Source organism: Ailuropoda melanoleuca, chromosome 12, assembly GCF_002007445.2.
Source record: "Ailuropoda melanoleuca isolate Jingjing chromosome 12, ASM200744v2, whole genome shotgun sequence".
In the NCBI taxonomy this organism is placed as follows: domain Eukaryota; kingdom Metazoa; phylum Chordata; class Mammalia; order Carnivora; family Ursidae; genus Ailuropoda; species Ailuropoda melanoleuca.
In genome coordinates this window covers 34,448,647-34,475,485 of record NC_048229.1, presented here as the reverse complement: position 1 = coordinate 34,475,485, position 26,839 = coordinate 34,448,647, and the positions used below count along the sequence as shown (strand labels likewise).

Genomic DNA, 26,839 nt, shown 5'->3' with positions numbered 1-26,839 from the left:
CAAAAATAAATAAGTACCCCCCCCACACACACAAGTTCTGAATTAGTCCTGATGAGGAAGCATTGTTTGGTGGATTCCATTTTTTTTTGTAACCACCACAATAATTTAAAGTTTTATTTGAGCCACTCTAGGATTAATATGGTACATGGTGGCATCCAACACAGATTCATTTGTTGCTATTCTAATTAATTAAGAGCTTCCCTAGTGTTGGTCTAGCCTATTTATGACAGTAATGAGGCTTGTTAATTGAGAGGAGCTTCCTTGTCCTTTTCGTATCTTTGGAACCTGTAGTGATGTTCCTTCTTTCATTCCTGCTGTTGGTGATATTGTATCTCTTCTTTTTTCTTGGTTACTGTTTGAGGTTTATCAATTTTATTGGTCTTCTTAAAGAACTAGCTCTTAGTTTTGTTGATTTTCCTCTACTCTTTTTTTCAATTTTATTGATTTTTAAATTCTTACTATGCTCTGCTTGCCTTTTTTTACTTCACTCTTCTACTTTCTTAAGGTAGAAGCTTAGTTCAATGATTGGAGACCTTTTTTTTTTTAAGATTTTTTTTATTCATTTGACAGAGAGAGACAGCCAGCGAGAGAGGGGACACAAGCAGGGGGAGTGGGAGAGGAAGAAGCAGGCTCCCAGTGGAGCAGGGATCCCAATGCGGGGTTCGATCCCAGGACCCTGGGATCATGCCCTGAGCTGAAGGCAGACGCTTAATGACAGCTACCCAGGCACCCCTGGAGACCTTTTCTGATACAATCATTTAATTGTATTTATTTTTCTCTTTAGCTATATGGTGCAAATTTTATGTTGTGCTTTCACTTCTATAAAATACAAGTATGTTTTAATTTTTCTTGTGATTTCTTCTTTGACTCATGGGTTTTTTTTAAAAAAAGATTTTATTTATTTGAGAGAGAGAGAGAGAAAACACAAGTTGGGGGAGGGGCAGAGGGAGAAGCAGACCCCCTGCTCAGCAGGGAACCCAATGTGGGGCTGGATCCCAGGACCCCGGGATCATGACCTGAGCCGAAGGCAGATGCTTAACTGACTGAGCCACCCAGGTGCCCTCATGGATTGTTTAGAATTGTGATTTTAAATTTCCATATATTTGGGCATTATCCAGGTAACGTGATCCCAATTTCTATTTTAATTTCATTGTAATCAGAGCAAATATTTTATGATTTTTTTTCAATTTGTTGAGGTTTTTCTTACCACCCAGAATATGGTTTCTTTTAGTAACTATTCCATGTGTACTTGAAAAAAATATATATTCTGCTGTTGGATAAAGTAGTCTATATATGCCAGCTCAATTAGATCAAGCTTATTGATAATGTTGTTCAGGTCTTCTATAGCTTTACTAATTTTTTATTCTATCAATTGCTGAGAGAGGAATATTTAAGGTACTAGATGTCATTGTGAATTTGTCTATTTCTCTTTTCATTTCTGTCAGTTTTTGCTTTGAGTACTTTGAAGCTCTATTAAATCTATAAACTTTAAGATAATTAAGTTTTTTTTAAGGTTTTATTTATTGGAGAGAGAAGGAACTGGGGGAGGGGCAGAGGGAGAGGGAGAAGCAGACTCTCCGCTGAGTGGGGAGCCTGATGCAGGGCTTGATCCTAGGACCCCCAAGATCATGACCTGAGCCAAAGGCAGACATTTAACTGACTGAGCCACCCAGGCACCTCAGAGTAGTTCTATTTTTAACTTTTTGAGGAACCTATAGTTATTTTTAATGCTTTTTTCCTAACCTTTATACTAGAGTTAAGGAATTGATACACCACTAGGAGAATTTGACAGTATACTTGCTTTTCTTTACTGGTGAGGTTTATACTTACATGTTCAATTTACTATTTAGCATCCTTTCATTTCAGCTTGAAGAATGCCCTTTAGCATTTCTTATAAAGCAGGTCTGTGGCTGATGAACTCCCTCAGCTTTTGTTTGTCTTGGAAAGTCTTTATTTCTGAAGGACAGCTTTGCTGGGTAGTATCAGTTGCCAGTTTTTTTTTTCTTTCAGCACTTTGAATATATCATCTCTCTCCTAACCTTCAAGGTTTCTGATGAAATATCCTATGGTGATGAGTTTCTTTTCCTGTGCTGCTTTCAAAATTCTCTCTTTAATTTTTTTATAATAATTTTTTATTATGTTAGTCACTATACAGTACATCCCTAGTTTTTGATGTAAAGTTCCCTGATCCATTACTTGCGCATAACACCCAGTATTTTTTAACAGATGTATTATAATGTGTGTCAGTGAAGTCCTCTTTCAGTGGATAGTGTTTCAGGACCTATGAGCTTCATGTACCTGAATCTGCATATCTCTCTCCAGATTTGGGCGTCTTTCAGTCATTGTATATATTTTTAAATAAGCTTTCTTCCCCTTTATTTCTTCTTCTGAGACTCCCATAATATGTGTATTGTTTTCCTGTATTATAGCCCATAATTCACATGGGCCTTCTTCACTCTTTTTCATTTTCTTCTCCTCTGACTGAAAATTTCTGATGACTCATCTTTGAACTAACAGATTTTTAAATTCTGCTTGAACAAGTCTGATGTTCATGCTCTCTATTGCACTTTTCATTTCATTCATTGTATATTGGGGCTCCAGAATTTCAGTTTGGTTCTTTTTTTCTAACTTCTGTTTTTTTTTTAAAGATTTTATTTATTTATTCGACAGAGATAGAGACAGCCAGCAAGAGAGGGAACACAAGCAGGGGGGAGTGGGAGAGGAAGAAGCAGGCTCATAGCGGAAGAGCCTGATGTGGGGCTCGATCCCATAATGCCGGGATCATGCCCTGAGCCGAAGGCAGACGCTTAACTGCTGTGCCACCCAGGTGCCCCTCTTTTTTTCTATCTTTCCATTGAACTTCCTGTTTTGTTGATGTATTGTTTCCTTAATTTTTTGTTGTCTATCGGTGTTCTCCTCACTAAACTTCCTTAAAAGTTATTTTGAATTCTTTTCAGGCAATTCTTTACTCTCCATTTCTTTGAGGTTACTTACTGAAAAATTATTGTGTTCCTTTGGTGGTGTCATGTTTCTTGATTTTTCATATTCTTGAAGTCTTGTGTCGCTGTCTTTTCATTTGAAGAAGCAGTCACCTCCTCCAGTCTCTACCGACTGGCTTCAGTAGAGAAATACTATCATTAGTCAACTGGCTAGGGATTCTGAGACTTTCTCAGAACTTTTCTATGGATGCCTCCACTCCACACTTTGTCTTCCCTCTTGATGGGGGACATTTATAAGATGTTATGCCTTTTCTCTACCCCACAAAGCCAGGCTTGCTGTTGAGAGCCTCCCATTTTTCCCCCTATGGTGTTTCCTTGAAGTGCTTATGTTTGTATTCCTTTTCCAAATCCTGCAGAATTAGGATGGCTTTTTATGTGTGTATGCTAGAGGTCTGCAAAGGCTCAAGCTTCTCATCTGCTGGGGTGGGTACAGATGGCTAGTCACAAGGTAGAGGAAATGAGGCACCTGGAGGGTTGGAGGTGCCAATTGGCAATTTGCAGAGACTGCAGGAGAGGCATCCCCAGCAGCAGCTTGTGGGCAGGCTTCCTGACAGTCTGTGAAGCATTTGGTAGAATCTGTGTACCTTGGATGAGTTCCAAGCCCTGGTTGCTGTGCTCGCAGCCTCTCACAACCCTTCAGCCATGCAGATCACCTCAGCATTCTGGGTAGAGCAGGAAAGGAGTGAGCCTCTTGAGCAGCATCACACAGCTGGGGAAGCCGAGTACTCACTCACATGATCATACTCTTCCACATGGGAGAAATTGCAGGTCAGTGGATCTCTCTCGGCACTGAGCTCTGCTGTCTTGGAGGAGAGGTGACACAGGTAACGTGAAACTGTTCTTATCCTTGTCAATGCATCTGTTCTCAGATTTGTTGCTCCAACAATGTTGGAACTTTTCTCTTGAAATACGGGATACCTACAAATGTACCCTTGTCCGTGAGTGATTGCTCTCAAACCCCTGAATTTTGCAAAGTTGTCCTTGCCACTAGAAGCAGTCACTCCACTACTGCATGAGGAAATTGACCCCTTTATGTCTGAAGAACATGCAGTGGTTTCCTCTGTGATAGATACCTTGAAAGACACTGCCGATTCTCCTCAGGACCAAATCCTGCTACACTTCTTTGCTTCCACACCTATCCTTAGATTCAAGTCATACCTGGTACCAAAGACTTAGGTACAAATATAACACCAAGGTGGTACTCCACACATGAAAAGAATTTCAAGATTTTTCAATTTATATAGACAAATCTGGGAACATGTTTGGGACTGGATCTTAGGGATATGGGATCATGGTACAAAGAGTATAAAATTGGGCGAGATGAATAAATTGAAATAGGCTCACTAAGCAGAGATTCTGGATTCACTATTTTAGCTCCACAAGTTGGAAAGAGGTTTTTGTTGTTGGTGGTGGTGGTGGTTGGTTGGTAGGTTGAAAGAATGGAAGGAGATGTAGCTACAGTAGAGTTGAAATTCGAGAATTTCTTTGGTACAATGTAGAGGAAAGTGATCAAAGTCATAGGGAGATTTGAATGTTAGAGCAGATTTATGTTAGACATGCTCACCTACCCTGAAGCAATAGTGAAATCATAATTCACCATGAGAAATAATTGGTGAGAGGAATCTCAGCATCTTTGAAGAGCTCAAGGTTTGTTCTTTTTTGTAGATGTGGTATTGCAGTGGGAACTCCATTGAACTGGGATCCCTAAATGAAATTAAGTGATGGGATCCTAGTGTGGTATCAGCCAAGTGGTGGCATTTAATCCCAAGACAAGTTGGGCAGGAATACTCCAATGGACAGCAGAGCCAACATAGTGTTCAGAATAGCCTGATATATGACATTGGCTATTGACCTTAATGTCCCTAAAACAAATAGTTGTGAAGAGTACTAAGTTCTTATTTGATATGTATAAATGGAATAGTTCCAGGTCGTGTGAACAGAAGTCCAACTGCATCCACCAAAAGCAGAGATTGACTGCCTCTTAAACAGCACCCAGACATGAGTCAGTTTTAACACCCAGAATTTAATGGATTAAGGAAAGGCTGCATCTTCCTGAGTAAGTACCCTGCTACACTGCCAAACATTGCAGTTTTAATCTTTTTCCCAGGCTTCCCCCAAAGGGACCATTTACCTGGGATTGCTGGATCCCGGTTCTGAACTGGCACATTGATTGATGCTGATTGGCCCTGGTGAGCAGGAAGTCACTCTTATCCTAGGCATATTGGTAAGATTGCGTGCCAGAGGGTGGGAAATAAATTCCCTAAAAATCTAGGTGCCTTCCACTCCAGTAAAATTTCTAGGGGATCATTGGTGTTGACATGTTGAAATACCACTTCTAAAGTAAAGGACATGTTGCATCTGGCCCCTCCTACCACCAAAAGAGAGTCAAAATGCCTAGTGTGCTCACTCAGGTTTTTGAACAAGTGTATTCCTCATTGTGGGGTGCTACTCTGTTCTTTTTTGTGTGGCCTGAAAACTTTCTGACTGGAGCCCAGAGGAGAAGAAGGCTCTGAACCAATCTAGGCTGCCATGTATAAGCTGCTGTGCCACTTGGGCCATAAGACCCAGCAGATTCAAGCGTTCTTGAAATGTCAGTGGCAGACAGAAATGGTGTTTGGAATGTTTGGCCAACTCCTATAGATGATTCACAGCACAGACCCTTAGAATTTTGGCACAAACCCCTGCATCCTCTACAGACACACCTACCTTCTCTTTAAGAAGCAGTTCCATTTTACTATTGCACTTTAGAAGTGGCTGAAGAGTCAACCATGGGCTGCCAAGTTACCATATACCCTGACCTTGCCTTCACAGGCTAGGTGTCATCTTACCAATGTAGGCTTAGATGTGGGCATGTACAGAAGCACTCCATTATCAAATGAAAGAGAGAGAGATATGAGAAGTAAACGGAAGTATACATAAGGCATTGAAAGCATCAGTACATGGCCCAAATGCCCATGGTCCATGCTTGTGCTACATTACTTTCTCCCAGTGTGCCTCTGTGGTTTTATAGAAAGTTCCTTATGACTAGTTGGGTGAAGAAGGGAGAACTCACTCCTGACCAATTTGCAGATGGTTCAGGCATCAGTTTGTTCTCTATAGTTAAGAGTTTTTTGGTTTGTCTCTTTTTTCTCCTTTGTTCATTTGTTTTGTTTCTTAAATTCCACATATGAATGAAATCATATAGTATTTGTCTTTCTCTGACTGGCTTATTTTGCTTAGCATTATACTCTAGATCCATCCATGTTCTTGCAAGTGGCAAAATTTAATTTTTTAATTTTTAATTTTATTTTTTTAAGTATTTATTTGTCAGAGACAGAGAGAGCACAAGCAGGGGGAGCAGCAGGCAGAGGGAGAAGCAGGCTCCCCGCTGAGCAAGGAGCCCAATGCAGGACTTGATCCCAGGACTCTGGGATCGTGACCTGAGCTAAAGTCAGACGCTTAACCAACTGAGCCACCTAGGCCTGAATAACATCCCACTGTGTGTGTGTGTGTGTGTGTGTGTGTGTGTGTATCCATTCTTCTATTGATGGACACTTGGGCTGCTTCCATAATTTGGCTATTGTAAATAATGAGCAATAAACACAGGGATGCATATCTCTCTTTGAATTAGTGTTTTCATATTCTTTGGGTAAATACCCAGTAGCACAATTACTGGTTTATATGGTAGTTCTACGTTTTATTCGTTTTGAGGAACCTGCACACAGCATTGCTTCTGATAAGGAATTCACTTCATAGCGAATGAAGTGTGGCAATGAGCCTATCCTCATGGAATGCATTGTTACTATCATGTTCCCCATCATCTTGAAGTAGTTGAATTGATAGAAAGTGGACTGGCCTTTTGAAAATTTAGTTACATTACCAGGTAGGTGGCAGTATCTTGTTGGGCTGGGACAATGTCCTCATAGATGCAGTATTTAAATCAGTGCCCAGAATATGGTGCTCTTTTACCCATAAACAAGTTTCACAAGATCAGGAATCCAGAGGTAGAAATTTGAGTGGCTCCACTCACTATTACTTCAAGTGATCCAATAGCAAATATTTTGCTTCCTGTCTCCGTGAACAGGCTCTGTAGAGATCTTATTTCCAAGGGAATGAATGATTCCATCAGAAGACACAGTAATGATTCCATTGAACTTGAACTTAATACTTCCAACTGGGCACTTGATGTCTCTTACTTCTGAATGAATAGTCAAAGAAGGGGGTTATTTTACTGGCTGGGGTAATTGATCCTGATAACAATGAGAGAATGAAGTTGCCATAACACAGTGGAGGTAAGCAAGAATATGTCCGGAATGCAAGAGATCACTTAAGGTGTTTCTTAAAAGCACCTTGTCTTATGATTAAAAACCAATGGAAAAATAAAACACCACAATTCAGGCAGGAATGTTAATGTCTCAAAACCTTGAAGAATGAAAATTTGGTTCATCCCGCTAGGAAAAGAACCACAATGAACTGAGGTGTTTGCTGAGAGTAAGGGGAATATGGAATGAGTAGTGAAAGATGATAGTTGTAGATAACCCTATTACATCAGTTCCAACAATGATGACTCTAATAGTTATAAATATTCATTATTTTTTATAAGTATTTTCACATGTTAACCAAATACTTTTTTTCATTTTAGCCCTAATTTTATTAAGAAATGATTGACATACATCACTGCATAAGTTTAAGATGTATAGTGTGATGGTTTGATTTATATATATTGTGAAACGATTACCATAATAGGTTTAGCTAACATCCATCTTCTCATATAAATAAAAAGAAAAAAGGAAAACATTTTCTCAATGTGATGAGTAAATCTTAAGATTTACTCTCATAAGAAGTTTCCTACATATCATATCACAGTGTTAACTATAGTCACCACATTGTACATTGCATCCCTAGTACTTATTTATCTTATAACTGGAAGTTTGTACCTTTTGGCTCGTTTCCCCCAATTTCCCCTCCCCTACTCTCTGCCTTTGGTAACCACACGCCTGTTCCCTTTTTCTGTGAGTTTGATTTTTGTTTTTGTTTTAGATTCCACATATAAGTGAAATCATGCAGTAATTACCTTTCTCTGTCTGACTTATTTCACTGAGCATAATGTCTTCAAGGTCTAACCATTTTGTGGCACATGGTAGGATTTCATCATTTCTTTTTTTAGTATATGTGCTGCCAAAGCAAGCATTCATCATTTCTTTTTATGGCTGAATAATATTCTGTCGTAAATATATACCAAAACTTCTTCATCCATTCACTCATTGATGAAAACTTCAGTTGTTCCCTTGTGCTGGCTGTTGTGAATAATGCTGCTACAAACATGGGGGTGCAGAAATCTTTGCAAATTAGTGTTTTCATTTCTTTTGGATATATCCCCAGAAGTGGAATTGCTGAATCATATAGTAGGGTTTATTTTTTATTTTTTAAGGATCCTCCATATTGCTTTCTACAGTGGCTGTATCAATTTACAATCTAACAGTGCACAAGTGTATCCTTTTCTCCACATTCATGCTAGCATTTGTTATCTCTTGTCTTCTTGATGATGGCCATTTTAACAGGCATGAAATTATATCCCATTATGATTTTAATTTGGGTGTTACTAATGACTAGTGAAATTGAACATTTTTTCATGTACCTGTTGGTCTTTTGTATGTCTTCTTTGGAGAAGTGTCTGTTTAGGTCCTATGCCCATTCTTAGTTAGGTTATTTGGGAGGAGCGTTGCTTGTTTGTTTTGATATTGAGTTGTATGAATTCTTATATATCTTGGATATTATCCTCTTAGCTATACAGCTTGCAGATTTCCCCCCCCCCATTGCATAGGTTTTCATTTCACTTTGTTGGTGGTTCTATTGCTGTGCAGAAGCTTCTTAGTTTGATATAGTCTCACTTGTTTATTTTTTATTTGTTCTTTGTGCTTTAAGTGTCATATCCAAAAAATCATAACCAAGACCCATGTTAAGGAGCTTTATTCCTGTTCTCTTTTAGGAGTTTCTTACATTTAATTCTTTAATTCATTTTGAGTTAATTTTTGTAAGTGGTATAAGATATGGGTCCAGTTTCATTCTTTTACATGTGAATATCCAATTATCCCAACACCATTTATTGAAAAGACAGTCTTTTCTCCATTGAATGTTCTTGACTCCCTTGTCAAATATTAGTTGCCCATATATGCTTGGGTGTATTTCATGGCTATCAATTCTGTCCCATTGATCTATTTGTTTTTATGCCAATGCCATACTGTTTTGATGACTATAACTTTATAGTATAGCTTGAAATCAGGATGTGTGTTGCCTCCTGCTTTATTCTTCTTTCTTAGGCTATTGGGGGTCTTCTATGGTGCCATATAAATTTTAGGAGTGTTTTTTCTACTTCTGTAAAAAAATTGCCATTGGAATCTTGATAGGGAGTGCATTGAATTTATAGATGGCTTTTGGTAGTGTTGATATTTTAACTATCAGGTCTTCCAATCCACGAACATGAATACTTTTCCATTTATTCGTATCCTATCAGGTTAGGGCCCCACTCTAATGACCTATTTAATCTTAATTGCCTTCTTAAAGACCCTATATCCAAATACAGTCACATTGGAGTTTATGGCTTCAACATATGCACGGCAAAGGGGCACAATTCAGTCCATAATAATGTGTTGAGTGGGAAATAGTTTCAAACAGGCCAATATCTTTTTTTAAATTGTGATATAATTCACACACTTTAATATTCACACTTGTAAGATGTTTGCATGATTTTTGGTATAGTCACAAAGATGTAAACTATCACCACTATCTCATTCCAGAGCTTTTTCATCATCCCACCAACCCCCCATCCCTTAGCAGCCATTTTCCATTTCCAAAGGACAAATCCCTGATAACTACTAATCTTCCTGTACAGACCAATGTCTTCTGCACATTTAATATAAATGGGATCATAAAACACATTCTTTATCATGTCTAGCTTTTTTCCCACTAAGCACATTTCCAAGGTTAACCCTCAAATGAATCAGTACTTCATTTTTTTTTAAATTGCAGAGTAAGATTCTATTGTTTAAATATACCACATTTTATTTACCTAGTCATTGGTTACTGGACATTTGGATTGTTTCTACAATTTGGCTATTATGAATAATGCTGCTATGAACATTTTTGTACAAGTGTGTACATATGTTTTAATTTCTCTTGGGTATAATTTCTCTTGGGTATTGGGAGTGGAATTTCTCTGTCATAAGCCCAATCTTTTTAAAGGCCAGTTTTGGTGATGTCAGGCTAGGGCTGACATCATAGATAAGGATACTCATGGCTGTGCAGCTTATAAGACTATGTGTGCTAAAGGGGTACATGCACCCTGATGTTTATAGCAGCATTATCAACAATAACAAAATTACGGAAAGAGCCCAAATATCCATTGATTGATGAATGGATAAAGAAGATATGGTATATATAAACAATGGAATATTACCCATCAAAAAGAATGGAATCTTACCATTTGCAATGACATGGATGGAGCTAGAGTATATTATGCTAAGCGAAATGAGTCAGAGAAAGACAAATACCATATGATTTCACTCATGTGGAATTTAAGAAACAAAATAGATGAACATGGGAGGGGGAAAAGAGAGAGGAAAATAAACCATAAAAGACTCTTTTTTTTTTTTAAGATTTTATTTATTTGACAGAGCCAGCGAGAGAGGGAATACAAGCAGGGGGAGTGGGAAAGGAAGAAGCAGGCTCCCAGCAGAGGAGACTGATGCGGGGCTTGATCCCAGAACGCTGGGATCACGCCCTGAGGCGAAGGAAGACGCTTAATGACTGCGCCACCCAGGCACCCCCCATAAAAGACTCTTAATGATAGAGAACAAACTGAGGGGGGATGGAGGGAGGTGGGTGGGGGATGGGCTGGATGGGTGATGGGTATTAAGGAGGGCACTCATTAGGATGAACACTGGGTGTTGTATGTAAGTGATGAATCACTGAATTCTCCTGAAACCACTATTGCACTGTGTGTTAACTAACTAGAATTTAAATAAAAATAAAAGACTATGTGTGTTGAAAGAGGTGAGATTGTCAGAATAAAGGAGACTATGCAGCTCTTAGATCCAAGTAGGCGGGGTCAGGCCCGGTGCCTCAGGAGGGCCCACACTATACAACCTCAAATTTTTCATGTTGCCCTCTGCTGTCCGAGTTTGGTCATTACTGGTAGTGCGAGCTGTCCACTTGGGTTGCGTAGAGACTGGATCTGGACCCGTGTGTGTCCAATCTTGCTTCTCCTGGGGTTGTCTCTGGTCTTTATCTCATCAGAGTGGTCTACCAAATATCCCAGGAAACTCCAAGACTTAAGCCTTTGAAGTTCTGTCGAGGTGCCTTGGCTATTCCCGTTAAAGGCGCTTCTCTGTGGCACGGTATTTCTTTAGGCCATCACATGATAGTGTACTGACAGAATGGAGGTGACTCATGGATTTGGGGTGATTCAGACTCATGTGGGAGAGATAATAAAGAATCAGCCAAATTACCATACCTCTCTTGGGCCTATGAATTTTGTAATACAGTTTTAAATTAAACTTTTTCTCAACAGTTCTCCTGTGTAGGTTTCCAAATGTACAGCTTCTTAAGCCTTCACCCTGTGTATCCTTCTGAGGATCTTAAGTTCATCACTGAAATTTGAACAAAACCTTCCAATGATATATTAGCTAAGTTTGCTGTTATTGTAGAGACAAAACTAATTAGTAGTTTAAATAACACAGAATATTTTCTGATGCCGGATTCCGAAGAGGTGAACTCTAGCCGCGTGTGGGAACACAGGTTACCGCCCAAGAACTGGACAACAAGAACTCAGTAACCATGACAGTTGTGGGAACTACAGTACCGCATCTCCCAGGAGTCGCAAGCACTTCCGGCCAAGGAGGGTGGGAACGGGGCCAGTGTTCTCCGGCTTTCTGGGAAGTGTAGTCCGCCAGTTAGGGAGAAACTCTTACACTTCCGCAAGGCTGCCGGGGGAGAGGAATTCTGGGTAGTCGATGCCCAGCGCAGCCTGGGGCGGGGCGGTGTCAGGCACTTCCGCTCAGGTGGCCAGGTTGGAGCGGGCCTTGTTGCGGACTACTCTGTCGCTGTGGTGAGTGGGTTCTGGTTTCGGGACCCTCCTGAACTTCCCTGGGTGCCAGTACCACTGGCCATTGATTTGGGGGAAAGAGCTGCGCTCGAGAGAGGTGGCTTGAGGGCTGGAGTGGCGTTCCCCTCCAGGGACCCTCTTGACGTCTGGGGAAGTTGAGCAGCGTATGGCCTGGTGAGGGTCTCCTGGACTCTTCTTCGCCGGGGGTCCTGCCTCCCCAGGCCGCCCACCTTTCCCTCGCTCTGTCCTTGTAGCGCGGTTGATCATTGGGCCACTTACATTTTTGTCGCCANGCCAGTGTTTTTTTTTTTTTTTTTTTTTTGTAAAATTGGGGTGACATTCCTACCTTCCTCTAATCCAGTGGTTTGAGAATCAAGCGAGATGGTATAAATAAAAGTCGTAAGGACAATTCCTGCGCCCTGGTGAATGGTGGTCTCTTGGTATTAGACTCTTTAATTTCGTTAAGTGCTTAGTAACCGGACAGCCACGAATATCGTGGCTGCAGTGACTCCTGGCACTTCTTTTTGATCCCTGTGGGAAGCTTGATAGTCCTGAACCCCTTCTGAGGAGTTAGTCCTGTGAAAATTAATAAAAGGAAAAGGCTGGCAGGGGGAAAGCCCTCATACCCTACCGTAACTCTTGTCAGTTGCAGACACACTTGGAAGAGACCACTTGATACTATTTTAGCTATTAGTTACTATCAAAGAGGGAGGAAGAGTGACTTTCCTCCCCGAGTCAGCCCAGCCAATGAGAGATTGTCAAAACTCAACCGATGAAAAGCCACTATACTTCCAAGCCCCAGTTTATTACAGTGGACTTTTTGTTTACGACAGCATTCCCAATTTCTCCCTTTTCCATGTACAAGTATTCCTCTCCTTTGTTCTGTGGATTTTTTTTTAAAGATTTTTATTTATTTATTTGACAGAGATAGAGACAGCCAGCGAGAGAGGGAACACAAGCAGGGGGAGTGGGAGAGGAAGAAGCAGGCTCACGGCAGAGGAGCCTGATGTGGGGCTCGATCCCATAACGCCGGGATCACGCCCTGAGCCGAAGGCAGACGCTTAACCGCTGTGCCACCAAGGCGCCCCTGTTCTGTGGATTTGCCTATGGTTTTGCCATATCTTGCTCGTCCTGGATTGCGGTTCTCTGCTATTCCAGTAAAATAACTGGCAGTTTTATTTTTAAGGTGAACACTCCCAAACCATTTCTGGCTGGAAAGGAGGAGGGACGGCGGGGGCAGAATATCCCCTGATTTCTCAAGGACAAAGACATAATTGTATTTCAGAGCCTCCTTTTCATTCCTTGACCTTTGTCTCAAAAAAGACTGCATTTCTTGTTGCACCATTGTCACTAAGTAATTATGTCTGAAAATTGCTGATACTCTTGAAATTATTTATGATGAGTTGAAAACTTCAAGGCCTAGCTGCTGCCAGCTCTCAACTGCCCTTGCCCGTTTTTTCCTTCACGCATCTCTTTCTTTTCCCCCAAAGAATCTGAGATTATGCTGTAGACCATACCTCTTTGTCCCTAAATATCTGTATGGTTAACAAAAAGTCAGCTGAGTAAATTTGAAGGCTTAATTGGCTTTATTAAATGATGTGTAAACTGGGCAGCATCCCATAAAGCAAGCAGAAGGCAGCTCCCAGAACTTGTACTAAATGCAAGGTTTTTTGAAGGAGGCTGGGGCAAGGAAGTTATTAGCAAGAGGAAAGAAAGGATTGTTTCAGGCAAGGTCACTTTCCCTTGGAGGGAAGAGCAGAGGGGCTTATGCAGATTACTGCATCTTGAAGGGATGGAGAGGGCCTGTGTCAGAGTAACTTCATGGGTGCTTATCAGAAAATTCCTGAGTGACTGGTTAAGACTGTGTTTCTGGGGGAGGTTGAAACAGCAATTAGGTTAGGCATTAGGCCCCAGTTGGGTGACTTGGCCCAAGTGATGCCATTTTAGGCCTGTGTTTTTCCTTTAAATAGTGTTTATTTTCTAGGAACCAGGATAGTCTCTTCTATAATCACAGTATCTTGATCAAAATCAGAAAATTACATTGTTAATGTGCTATTATGTAACCCACAGTCCATATTTAAATTTGTTCTGTTTTTCATTTAAAATCCTTATAACTGTTTTCCCCTGATTAAATCCAATTTTGTGGGCTGCCTTTTGCTGTCATGTTTTCTGTTGTCTCCTTTAATCCAGAATGATTCCTCATCCTTCATTATTTTGTTCGTGACGTTTTTGTTCATGATGTGTAGGCAAGTCGGATCAGAGAAAGTCCATCTTTTGAATTTTATGTGATATATTTCACAGTTTGATTCGGATTATGCATTGTTGGTAGCAATAGCACAGAAGTGGTGAGGTGGCCTTTTCGGTCAGCATAACAGGAGCTGAAGGACGTATTTTGGTTTCTGTATTGGTGATGTCAGTTTTGTTCACTTGGTGAATTGGATGTCTGTGCCATTTTACCACTGAAGTCACTATTTTTCTTTTTGTAATTAAAGTTTCCTGTGGGGAGACACATTATTAGTGGGCTTTCTCTTGTAAAGATCAGCATCCCTTTTCCTCCTGCTGCTTTTTTCATTCAGTCAAATATAAATTCTATATGGACTCTGAGTCCAGGTTCGTTAATTTAAATGAGATGTTGCTTATCAGACGATTCTTAAAAACAACTTAGTTGATCTCTGTTTTACGTGTCAGAATTTTCCCTTTTCGTGTATACAGCTCAGTGATTTTTTGTAACATTGAGTGGTGCAGCTATCACCATCATTCAATTTTAGAACATTTTCATTCCTCCAGTAAGACCCCTTGTTACCATTTATTTGTTAATCCCTGTTCTCAACAACCCCAGACAACCACTAACTTCTTTTCTGTCTCTGTATTGTGAACCCTTTATTTAAGTGGGATCATACAAGATGTGGTCTTTCATGACTGTCTTCTTTCACTTGTGTGATTTCCAAGATTCATCCATCTTGTATACATCATAATTTTATTCCTTTTTATTGCCCATTAATATTTCATTGCGGACGTATCACACTTTGTCCATTCATCCATGGGTGGACATCTTCGTTGTTTCCAGTTTAGAGTTCTTACGAATAACAGTTTTATAAGTATGTAAGTACATGTTTTTGTTTGGAGATAAGTTTTCATTTCTCTTGGGTAGATACCAAGGAGTAGAATTGCTTGGCTGACTGGTAGCTTTTGGTTTAACTTTTTGACAAACTGCCAAAACAGTTTTCCAGATTGGCTTCATCATACTGTCGTCACCTCCCAGAATCGTATGTTTCTTAATAGATACTGGAAACCAATGTTGTTATTGTTTGGGGAAACAGTTGTCCACAACAATTTAAAAATTATATTGGGGCACCTGGGTGGCACAGCGGTTAAGCGTCTGCCTTCGGCTGAGGGCGTGATCCCGGCGTTATGGGATCGAGCCTCACATCAGGCTCCTCTGCTATGAGCCTGCTTCTTCCTCTCCCACTCCCCGTTTGTGTTCCCTCTCTCGCTGGCTGTCTCTATCTCTGTCAAATAAATAAATAAAATCTTTAAAAAAAATAAAAAAATAAAAATTATCACTAAGGTAACACAATAGTAGGGAAGACAATGAGGCAGAGTTAATGGATTTTTCAGAGGTTATGAGGGACCTTCACGCAATAGAACAATCAACGTCAGAGGTTCATTCCTGTGTCCTACAGTGTCTTTCGGTAGAAATCACATGTATAAGAGCAATTTCATACTGCAGAGTGTCTCTTTTGTTTTTACTAGAGCTACAAAAATAAGAAACCCTGAGTGTATTCAAAGTGTTGTCCAGCTCTCAACAGTTCCATGAGTTGGAAATATTATTGTCCCAGTTGTACAGATGACAAAATTGGGGAAAAGAGATGTTAGTACTGTGCCCGAGATGATACAATTATTGAGAAGCTGAGGTAGGACTTCAACCCAGATAGTGTTGCCCCAGAGATGATCTTGCTTGATGCATTATGTTGTCTCAGTTTCCATCATATCAGAATCTGAACTACTACCTCGGGAGCCACAAGATAGCACAAGGCAACACACAATAACCAGCGTGTGTGTTGTGCAGGAATGGAATAGCTGTGCCATGATCTGCTCTTCGCTCTGTGGACAGTAGCAGCCACCCCAAGGAAGGGGCGCCTTGGCTCTGTTCCCAGTAAGCATTCATGTAGGCGAGCAGCATCCCTGGGCACCCTTTCATGTCCTTTTCTGCCTTTCCAGACACGACCAGGCACAGGTCTGCCTTGCCAGGACTCCATATTCCATGAATCTGTACCTCTTCAGAAGTAGGAAGAAAGAAATGACCACATTCAAGGTGCATATGGCTTGCCTTTCTCACTGTTAAAATTCCATTCCACTACTCAGAATGTTACATGTTGCGGACGCCTGGGTGACTCAGTCGGTTAAGCGTCTGATTCTTTTTTTTTTTTTTTTTTTTTTTTTTTTATTCGACAGAGATAGAGACAGCCAGCGAGAGAGGGAACACAAGCAGGGGGAGTGGGAGAGGAAGAAGCAGGCTCACAGCAGAGGAGCCTGATGTGGGGCTCGATCCCACAACGCCGGGATCACGCCCTGAGCCGAAGGCAGACGCTTAACCGCTGTGCCACCCAGGCGCCCCTAAGCGTCTGATTCTTGATTTTGGCTGAGGGGTCCTAAGATCGAGCCCACTTTGGCTCTGTGCTCAGCATGGAGCCTCCTTGGAATTCTCTCTCTCCCTCTCTGCCCTTGCCTCCAGCTCACACTCTCTCATGTGCTCTCCACCGCCCCCCAAAAAAGTTACATGTTTTTTTCTTTTCTTGGGGTGACTCAAGGAGAATACGAGGCTAAGTGGCCTATTTGCTCTGTGTTTGTTTTTAGCATTTGTTTTGTCATTATTCATTTTATTTCAAAAATAAATGTAGACCATTGAATAGGAATGACCAGTTCTCCTGCTTCCTTCATTGCTGACACATTAACTTTTTATTTTCTCATACTCTTTCTCATGTACATTCATAAATTTATTAATACTCACGGTCTTTATCTATTACTGACTTGTGCTTCGTTTAACATTATAGAACGTTCATTATTTATGGTTACATCATATCCCTATTAAATTTTTTTTAAAAGATTTTATTTATCTATTTGACAGAGAGACAGCCAGCGAGAGAGGGAACACAAGCAAGGGGAGTGGGAGAGGAAGAAGCAGGCTCCCAGCAGAGGAGCCTGATGCGGGGCTCGATCCCAGGGTCCTGGGATCACGCCCTGAGCTGAAGGCAGATACTTAATGACCGAGCCACCTAGGCGCCCCCATATCCCTATTAAATTAATTAAATTTTTAAAAATTAAATTAAATTTTTAATTTTTTAAAGATTATTAATTTATTTATTTGACAGAGATAGAGACAGCCAGCGAGGAGGGAACACAGGCAGGGGGAGTAGGAGAGGAAGAAGCAGGCCTCCAGCAGAGGAGCCTGATGTGGGGCTCGATCCCAGAATGCCGGGATCACGCCCTGAGCCGAAGGCAGACGCTTAACGACTGAGCCACCCAGGCGCCCCTAAATTTTTAATTTTTAACTACCTACTGCTCCTACACATTAAGGTGGCTTAGGAGTTTGTGTGAAGCAGGACTGCAGTGATCATTTTCCTGCCTGCAGTCTTTTTCTGCAAAAAATCTCTTCTCCAAATAAGCTGCCTATTTTTTCTCCTCAGTGTACTAGGAGCATAGTAATGAAAAAGTACATTTGATACGTGCCACGTTGGAGTTTTGTAGATAGAATATTCCAGCACGGCACAGCGCAGTAGGCTCTCTCTAACTGCTGCCTTATGCAAATCTCGTTGGAGGTTTTCACGCGGGAAGAGCTAGGTTCTGTCTTTCTTATGTCTGAGTCATACCCTGCCTGTCACTTACTGGTCTGCTTTTATTCCATCTTGTATTAGTTTTTTCCAAGTAACGTATAACCTCAGTTTTGTGCATATGTGTATATAGACTTCAGTTTGGGGGGCAGTTTAACATTCCCAGTAAAATCCAGCAGAAAGTACTGAGATTTCCCACCCTGCCCCCACACACCCACAGACTCTCCCATTGTCAACATCCGCCACCAGAGTCGTACACTTGTTACAGTGGATGAACCGGTAACAGCACGTCGTTATCACCCAGAGTCCATAGATTACTTTAGGATTCACCCTTGATATTGTTCTTTCCTTTGGTTTGGACAAATTTGTAATGATGTGGCCCCACCATATTATAGTATCCTACATAGCACTTTCAGTGCCCTAAAAACCCTCTGTGTTCTACCTATTTATCCCTCCCTTCCCCTAACTCCTGCCAATTACTGATCTTTTTATAGTCTCCGTAGTTTTACCTTTTCCAGAATATCGTGTGGTTGGATTCATACAGTAGGTAGCCTTTCCGATGGACTTCTTTAACCTAGTCATATGAATTTAAGGTAACTCCATGTCTTTTCATGGCTTGATAGCTCTTTTTTTTTTTTAATCCTTAAATTCTACCCTGGTCTGGATGTACAGTTTATCCATTTACCACCTAAGGGACATCTTGGTTGCCTCCAGTTATAAACTGAGGTATAACCTTATTTTAAAACATCCAGTCTTGCTGGGTTTGCCAGGCACTTAGTTTTGTCTCTGCATTAACTCCTTAGAGCTGCTGTTTAAGGGGGTTCCTCATCTTATTTTCCACTTACATATGTAAAATGTAAGAAACCCACTCAGGTTCACACAGGAAACCAAGGGTCAGGAATGTTAGCCATTCTGTTGAGTAAAAGTGATAAGAAGATACATCTCTTGGGGCGCCTGGGTGGCTCAGTTGGTAAGCGTTTGCCTTCGCCCCAGGGCGTGATCCCAGGGTCCTGGGATCGAGCCCTGCAACGGGTTCCCTGCTCCACTGGGAAGCCTGCTTCTTCCTCTCCCACTCCCCCTGCTTGTGTTCCCTCTCTCGCTGGCTGTGTCTCTCTCTGTCAAATAAATAAATAAAATCTTAAAAAAAAAAAAAAAGAAGTTACATCTCTTGGCTCTGTTGCTCTCAGTGAAGGTTGGTTGTGAGATTGAGACGACGTGCTTGGTGTTGTAGGAGACAGTGACGTTCAAGGACGTGGCGGTGGTCTTCACAGAGGAGGAGCTGGGGCTGCTGGACCTCACCCAGAGGAAGCTGTACCGAGATGTGATGCTGGAGAACTTCGGGAACCTGGTCTCTGTGGGTGAGGACATGAGCTTTCTGTAACTGAATGTTATTCTCCAGGAGCGGCTTCATATTGTTGGGTTTTTGAGGCTTTGGGGCCCTTGAACTGGTTCTCTGAGTTTGGGGATCTGACTTTCCTAATATACGTGGGACTCGGAGAGAGCATTATTTGTTTTTTATCAACAGGCAAATCATTGTTTTGTTGAAGAAATGTAAATGGAGCTCTACCTTATGTATTTCTGACCCTATAATGAATTATAAAACCAGTAAATGAGTCCTGTTATCAACTTTTAATGAAATAAACCAATTAGATAATAGCAATGCTTTTCTCACTCTTGCAAAAAAAATCAAAGACGAGTAAGTACTTCCTAACTCACTCTATGTATGTGTAGGAGACTTGGCAAATTATATTTCTTCAAATGGGCCATGAAAAAAAAATTGAAAAACATTGCTTCTGATTGCTTGAAGAATATGTAGTAGGAACCTCATGTTCTGGTGAATTTTACCTAGAACGTGTTGACTTTAAGCATATGTTCTGTGCGCTCCCAGGGCATCACCCATTCAAACGAGATGTGGTCCACTTGGTAAGGGAAGAAAAGTTTTGGATGGTGAAGTTAGCAACCCAAAGAAAAGGCAGTTCAGGTAAGAACCAAGTAACCATGAGTCTTGGAGGGAACTCTCCCGTCTGTTTGACATTCCTCTGTGCTTATTTCCATCACCTTGTTTTAAATTGCCAAACGTCTTTCCTGGATTATTACAACAGCCTTTGTATGGGTTGTCCTGCTCCCACCCTTCTCATCCTATATCTGTTTTCCACTGAGCAGCCAAAGTGATCCTTAGGCAATATAATTGAGATCGCCATTCCTCTGGTCAAAATCCACTGTGGCTGGGTGCCTGGGTGGCTCAGTCGGTTAAGCGTCTGACTTCGGCTCAGGTCGTGATGTTGAGTCCCACATCGGGCTCCCTGCTCTGCAGGGAGTCTGTTGGTCCCTCTCCCCTTAACACCCCAACCCCCCACCACTTGTGCTCCCTCTCTCTCAAATAAATAAATAAAATCTTTAAAAAAAATCCATCATGGCTTCTTTTTTTTTTCCTGCCTTAAAGTTAAAACTACTTAAAGTGGCTCCTGGAGTTCACCCCCCATGGTCTGCTCTGCATCCCCAATCCCTTTCCTTTGAATACATCTTCTGTCCTCTCTCTCTCGTTCCATTTTCCCCCCAAGGTTTTGGGTTTTTTGTTTTTTTTTTTCATTTTTAAGTAATCTCTACACCCAACGTGGGGCTTGAACTTCTGATCTCGAGATAGTCATATGCTCTACTGAGGGAGCCATCCAGGTGCCTCTCTCGCTCCATTTTTCCACCCACGTTGTGCTCTCTGCTGTTACTCAGACCTGCCAAGCATACTGTACATCGCCTCTTGCTGCCTTATCAAATTACTATGAATATAGCAGACTAAACAATAAACTTCTGCTGTGTTTTTGTCCTTCAGGTATGAACCCTGACACATCCCACTGGGATAATATCAAGGTGTCTACAAGGCTGCATTCCTTTCTGTCTGCTGCCTTTTAGGACCCGTCTGATGACATTGCTCCCTCCCAGATAATCCAGAATGAGCTTCCTGTTTTTCTGATCAGCTGATTAGCACCTTGCATTCGATTTGCAACCCAATTAATATAACATGTTCACAGGCTCTGGAGATTGGACATGGACATCTTTCAGGAACCATTATTAAGTCTGTTACAAGAAGCTTCTCCCTTGGGGTCCCTTCTTCATTGTGCCCTCACCGAAAATCCTGCTGGTTCTTCTCTTCTTCCTCTTTCAGGTTCTCTGTTCTAATACCACGACCCAGGCCTTCTGACCATTCTGTGTAAAATACAATGCTGTCTTCACCCCTCTCGCCTTCTGTGTGTCTCAGACGTTTTTGTTTACCCCTCACTTCTCTCTCCCCAGTGGGCGGAGTCTGCGGGAGGAGAATTTTCATTGTTTTGGTTATTGATGTGTCCTCGGTGCCTAGACAGTGGAAGGATGTGGCAGATATCTGTAAATGTTTATTGACTTTGCAAATGAAGTAATGGATAGGAGAATTTAACTGTATTTCTTGCTGTTGGTGATGCAGGATAGTTTATTTTTCTGAGTGCTTAGTACAGGCTTTTATATTTATTTCACAGCTCACTAAAGGTCTTTAGTTTGCAACTTAAAAAACAGATGCAAAAGACCAGTTTATCTATATCCAGAGTTTTTCCACTCTGTTCTCAAATAGCCCAGAAGCCTTGTAAGAAGCCAGGGCATAAGCTTCCTTTTCACCAGTCACTCCGTGACTCACGGTGACAGCTAATAAGTGACCATAAACCAGAGTGCATTGAAGATATTGAGGAATATTACTTGTCTTCAGATGGCTGCCTATCCAATTTCTACGTGTTGAGATGACTTGGAGTGTGATTGTGTGTTTTTTTTTTTTTAAAGATTTTATTTATTTATTTGACAGAGACAGTGAGAGAGGCAACACAAGCAAGGGGAGTGGGAGAGGGAGAAGCAGGCTTCCCGCCGAGCAGGGACTTCATTTCAGGACCCTGAGATCACGACCCGAGCTGAAGGCAGACGCTTGATGGCTGAGCCACCCAGGCGCCCCTGATTGTGTGTTTCTGTGTGAGCACTTGATCCAGATCCCAAGGAAACCTCCAAGCATTGTGGTTGTGACCACACCAGGGAATGTGCTTTCCTTTTGTAGAGGGGGCATAGTCATTTCTGGGAAGAAAAACTTTTTTTTTTAAATTTTAATTCCAGTTAATATAACACACAGTGTCCAACCTCCCCTCTGGTCACCATAAGTTGTCTATAGTTTCTTGGTTTGTCTCTTTTTTTTTTTTCCTCTGCTCATTTGTCTTCTTTCTTAAATTCCCTGTATGAGCAAAATCGTATGGTATTTGTCTTTCTCTGACTTACTTTACTTAACATTATACTCTCTGGATCCATTCATGTCATTGCAAATGGCAAGATTTCATTCTTTTTGATGGCAGAATAATATTCCATTTGTGTGTGTGTGAATACACACACACACACCACATCTTCTTTATCTGTTCATCAATCAGCGGACACTCGGTCTGCTTCCATAATTTGGCTGTTGAAGCAATGCTGCTGTAAACTTGGGCTGCATGTATCCCTTTGCATTAGTGTTTAAGTATTCTTTGGGTACATACCCAATAGTGCAATTGCTGGATTGTAGGGTAGCTCTATTTTTAACTATTTCAGGAGCCTCCATACTGTTTTCCACAGTGACTGCACCAGCTTGCATTCCCACCAACAGTGCACGAGGGTTTCTTTTTCTCCACATCCTCACCAACACTTGCTTCTTGTGTTTTTTATTTTAGCCATTCTGACAGGTATTTTGATTGGGATTGCAGTAAATGTGTAGATTGCTTTGGGCAGTATAGACATTTTAACAATATTTGTTCTTCCAGTCTGTGAGCATGGAATGTCGTTCCATTTCTTTGTGTCCTCTTCAGTTTCTTTTATCAGTGTTTCATATTTTTCAGGGTACAGGTCTTTCACCTCTTTGGTTAGCTTTATTCCTAGGTATCTCATTATTTTTGGTGCAATGTAAATGGGATTGATTCCTTAATTTCTAGTTCTGGTGTTTCATTATTGGTGTGTAGAAATGCAACAGATTTCTGTACATTGTTTTCGTATCCTGTGACTTTACTGAATTAATTTATTAGTTCTAGCAGCTTTTTGGTGGAGTGTTTGGGTTTTCTATATATCGCGTCATTTGCAAATAGTAAAAGTTTAACTTCTTCCTTACCAGTTTGGATGCCTTTTATTTGCAAATAGTAAAGTTTAACTTCTTCCTCACCAGTTTGGATGCCTTTTATTTCTTTTTGTTATTTGCTGAGCCTGGGACTTCCAGGACTATGTTAAATAACAGTTCTGGGAGTGGACATACCTGTCTTATTTCTGACTGTAGAGAAAAAGCTCCCAGTTTTTTCCCTTTGAGGATGATGTTACCTGTGGGTTTTTCATATATGGCCTTTATGTTCCCTTTTTTTTTTTAAAGATTTTATTTATTTATTCGACAGAGAGAGCCAGAGAGAGAGGGAACACAAGCAGGGGGAGTGGGAGAGCCTGATGTGGGCTCGATCCCATAACGCCGGGATCACACCCTGAGCCGAAGGCAGACGCTTAACCGCTGTGCCACCCAGGCGCCCTTTTATGTTCCCTTTAAACCTAGTTTGTCGAGGGGTTTTACCATGAGTGGATGTTGTACTTTGTCAACTGCTTTTTCCACATCTATTCAAATGATCATATGGTTCTTATCCTTTCTCTTATTGATGTGATGTATCACGTTGTTTGATCTGCAAATGTTGAACCACCCTTTCAAGCCAGGAATAAACCCCCTTGATTGTGGTGAATGATCTATTTAATATATTGTTGGATTCAGTTTGCTAGTAATTTGTTGAGGATTTTTGTGTCTGTGTTCTTCAAAGATACTGGCCTGTTCTCTTTTTTTGTGGTGTCTTTCTGGTTTTGGTGTCTGGGTAATACTGTCCTCATAGAATGAATTTGGAAGTTTTCCTTTCTTTTCTATTTTTTGGGATAGTTTGGCTTGGCATAATTTCCTCGTGAAGCCATCTGGTGGAGGACTTGTGTTTGTTGGGACTTTTTAGATTACTGATTCAATTTCTTTGCAATAATTGGTCTGTTCAAATGTTCTGTTTCTTTCTGTTCCAGTTTGGGTAGGTTATGTGTTTCTAGGGATTTACCCATTTCTTCTAGGTTATCCAATTTGTTGGCATATAGTTTTTCATAGTATTCTTTTATAATTATTTGTATTTCTGTGGCTGGTTATTTCTCTTCTCTCATTTGTGATTATATTTGTTTGAGTCCTTTCTCTTTTTCTCTTGATGAGTCTGGCTAGAGGTTTATCAATTTTATTGATTTTTTTCAAAGAATCGGTTCCTAATTTCATTATTGTTTCTGTATCATTTATTTCTGCTCTGATCTTTATTGCTTCCTTCCTCCTGCTGATTTTAGGTTTTGTTTGTTCCTTTTCTAGCTCCTTTAGGTGTAAAGTTAGGTTGTTTGAGATTTTTCTTGCTTCTTGAGGTCAGCCTGTAATGATATAAACTTCCCTCTTAGAACTGCTTTTCTGGGCGCATGGGTGGCTCAGTCAGTTAAGCATCTGCCTTTGGCTCAGGTGGTGATCCCAGGGTCCTGGGATTGAGTCCCACATGGAGCTTCCTGGTAAGTTGCGAGTCTGCTTGTCCCTCACCCTCTGCTCCTCTCCCCAGCTTGTGCTTGCTCTCTCTCAAGTAAATAAATAAATACATAAAATCTTTTTAAAAAATGAACTGTTTTGGGGCGCCTGGGTGGCACAGCGGTTAAGCGTCTGCCTTCGGCTCAGGGCGTGATCCCAGCGTTATGGGATCGAGCCCCACATCAGGTTCCTCTGCTATGAGCCTGCTTCTTCCTCTCCCACTCCCCCTGCTTGTGTTCCCTCTCTCACTGGCTGTCTCTATCTCTGTCAAATAAATAAATAAAATCTTTAAAAAAAAAAATGAACTGTTTTTTCTACATCCCAAAGGTTTGGGACTGTTACGTTTTCATTTATTTCCATGTACTTTTTTATTTCTTGGTTGACCCATTCCTTGTTTACTAACATGTTATTTAACTTGCATGCATTTGTGGTCTTTCCAGATCTTTTCTTGTGATTGACTTCTAGTTTCATAGCACTGTGGTTGGAAAAGATGCATGGTATGACTTTGATCTTGAATTTGTTCATACTTGTTTTGTGGCCTAATACGTGATTTGTTCCGGAGAATGTCCCATGTGCACTTGAAAAGAATGTGTATTCTGCTGTCGTGGGATGGAATGCTCTTAATATGTCTGTTAAATCCATCTGTTCCAATGAATCATTCGAAGCCATTGTTTCCTTGTTGATTTTCTGTTTAGATGATCTGTCCGTTGATGTAAGTGAGGTGTTCAAGTCTCCTATTATTATTATTTTTTAAAAGATTTGTATTTATTTATTTGAGAGAGAGAGCACATGAGCAGCAGAGGGACAGAGGAGAAGGAGAAACAAACTCCCTGCTGAATAGGGAGCCTGATGTGGGGCTCCAGCCCAGGACCCCGGGATCATGACCTGAGCTGAAGGCAGATGTTTAACTGACTGAGCCACCCAGGTGCCCCAAAGAAAACTGTTTTAAAGGGACAGTTTATTAAATATAACCATAAACTAGTATCTACCAAGAGGTACACACTCACCTATTAATAATTTTCTAAGTTTTCACCCTTAGGACTTACCTTTCCATTTGAACAATTTGTTTAATGAAAGACTTGCTGAGTTCCTGAACTAAGTTTTCAGATTTTTTAGAACACAGATCCTACTAGGAAATGTGTCTTTCAGTGTATCCAAAAGAAATATTTCATGTGCATGTAGATTTATACCTATGACTTTATAAGACAGTTCGTGCAATCACCTCACTCCTATGAGTAATTATGCTCTGATAGTTTCTGTCCCTTTTTCCTAAATGCTTATTGCATGATTTTAAATTTATTTTACAGCTGACTAAAAGGCTGTAGTTTTCAATCAGAAAAACTGATGTGAAAGCCCAGTTTATCTGCATTCAAAGATTTTCTGTTTTGAATGAGACAGTCCAGAAGCCTCAGAAGAAACCAGTGCATAAACCTTCCTGTAGTCTTTTCACCCCTGGTGGTTCTTGCCGCCTTTGATTCTTTTATCAGGAACACCACCCTTCTTGTGGGTATTCTGACTTCACACCAAAACTACAATTTCCTCTCCCTTTTTAATTTCAGGTATCTCAATTCGGTTACTATGTGTATTAACACAGGAAAATAAGATGAACTGCACACATTGTGTAGAATTTGCAGGAATACTTAGAATATAGAGCTATAATCAGTTCTGGGTGCTTGATAAGGATTCCAAATTGTTTAACCAGCTACAAAGTTTAGAGGGACAGTTTACACAGACCTCTGCACTTAACACCAGCTACAGGTTTGGGAGGTTCCCAGAATTGCCTTCAGATTGAATCTCTTTCTTTCCTTCCTTTTCCCTTTCCCTTTCCCTTTCTCTTTCCTTTCCTTTCCCTTTCCCTTCCTTTCTTCTTTCCTCCTTCCTTCCTTCCTTTTCCTTTCCTTTCCTTTTTTTTTTAAAGATTTTATGTATTTATTTGACAGAGAGAGAGACAGCCAGCGAGAGAGGGAACACAAGCAGGGGGAGTGGGAGAGAGAGAAGCAGGCTCAGCAGAGGAGCCTGATGTGGGGCTCGATCCCAGAATGCCAGGATCACGCCCTGAGCCGAAGGCAGATGCTTAATGACTGCGTCACCCAGGCGCCCCCAGATTGAATCATTTTCTATAAGAACTGGTAGAATTCACTGAATGCTGTCACACTTACATTTAGTGTTTATTACATGGAAGGATATGCCTTACCATCAAACAAGAGGAAAAAGTACATGAGAGGGAGTTTAGGGAAGTACCAGATGCAGAGTTACCATTGTTTTCTCTCCGTTGAGTCAGGGATGTGTTATTGTGTTACTTTCCAAAATGAAGGTGTACAGTTACAGAATATTACCA

The 26,839-nt window shown here is 40.9% G+C and overlaps 1 protein-coding gene across 3 annotated transcripts in view; it reads left to right on the top strand.

Annotated features, from left to right (window-relative positions):
• Nucleotides 1-10,894: 10,894 nt before the first annotated feature.
• LOC100472897 (zinc finger protein 234) overlaps nucleotides 10,895-26,839 on the top strand; it is a 46,216-nt gene continuing 30,271 nt past the window's right edge. The window contains exons 1-4 of one of the 3 annotated variants that reach the window (XM_011237745.3): nucleotides 10,895-12,084; nucleotides 16,303-16,396; nucleotides 19,144-19,270; nucleotides 19,801-19,893. In XM_011237745.3, the coding sequence (XP_011236047.1) occupies nucleotides 16,346-16,396; nucleotides 19,144-19,270; nucleotides 19,801-19,893 (271 nt within the window). In that variant the 5' untranslated portion in view covers nucleotides 10,895-12,084; nucleotides 16,303-16,345. The remainder of the gene's footprint in view (nucleotides 12,085-16,302; nucleotides 16,397-19,143; nucleotides 19,271-19,800; nucleotides 19,894-26,839) is intronic. The other 2 variants (XM_019810389.2, XM_019810390.2) reach the window with 2 other exon arrangements.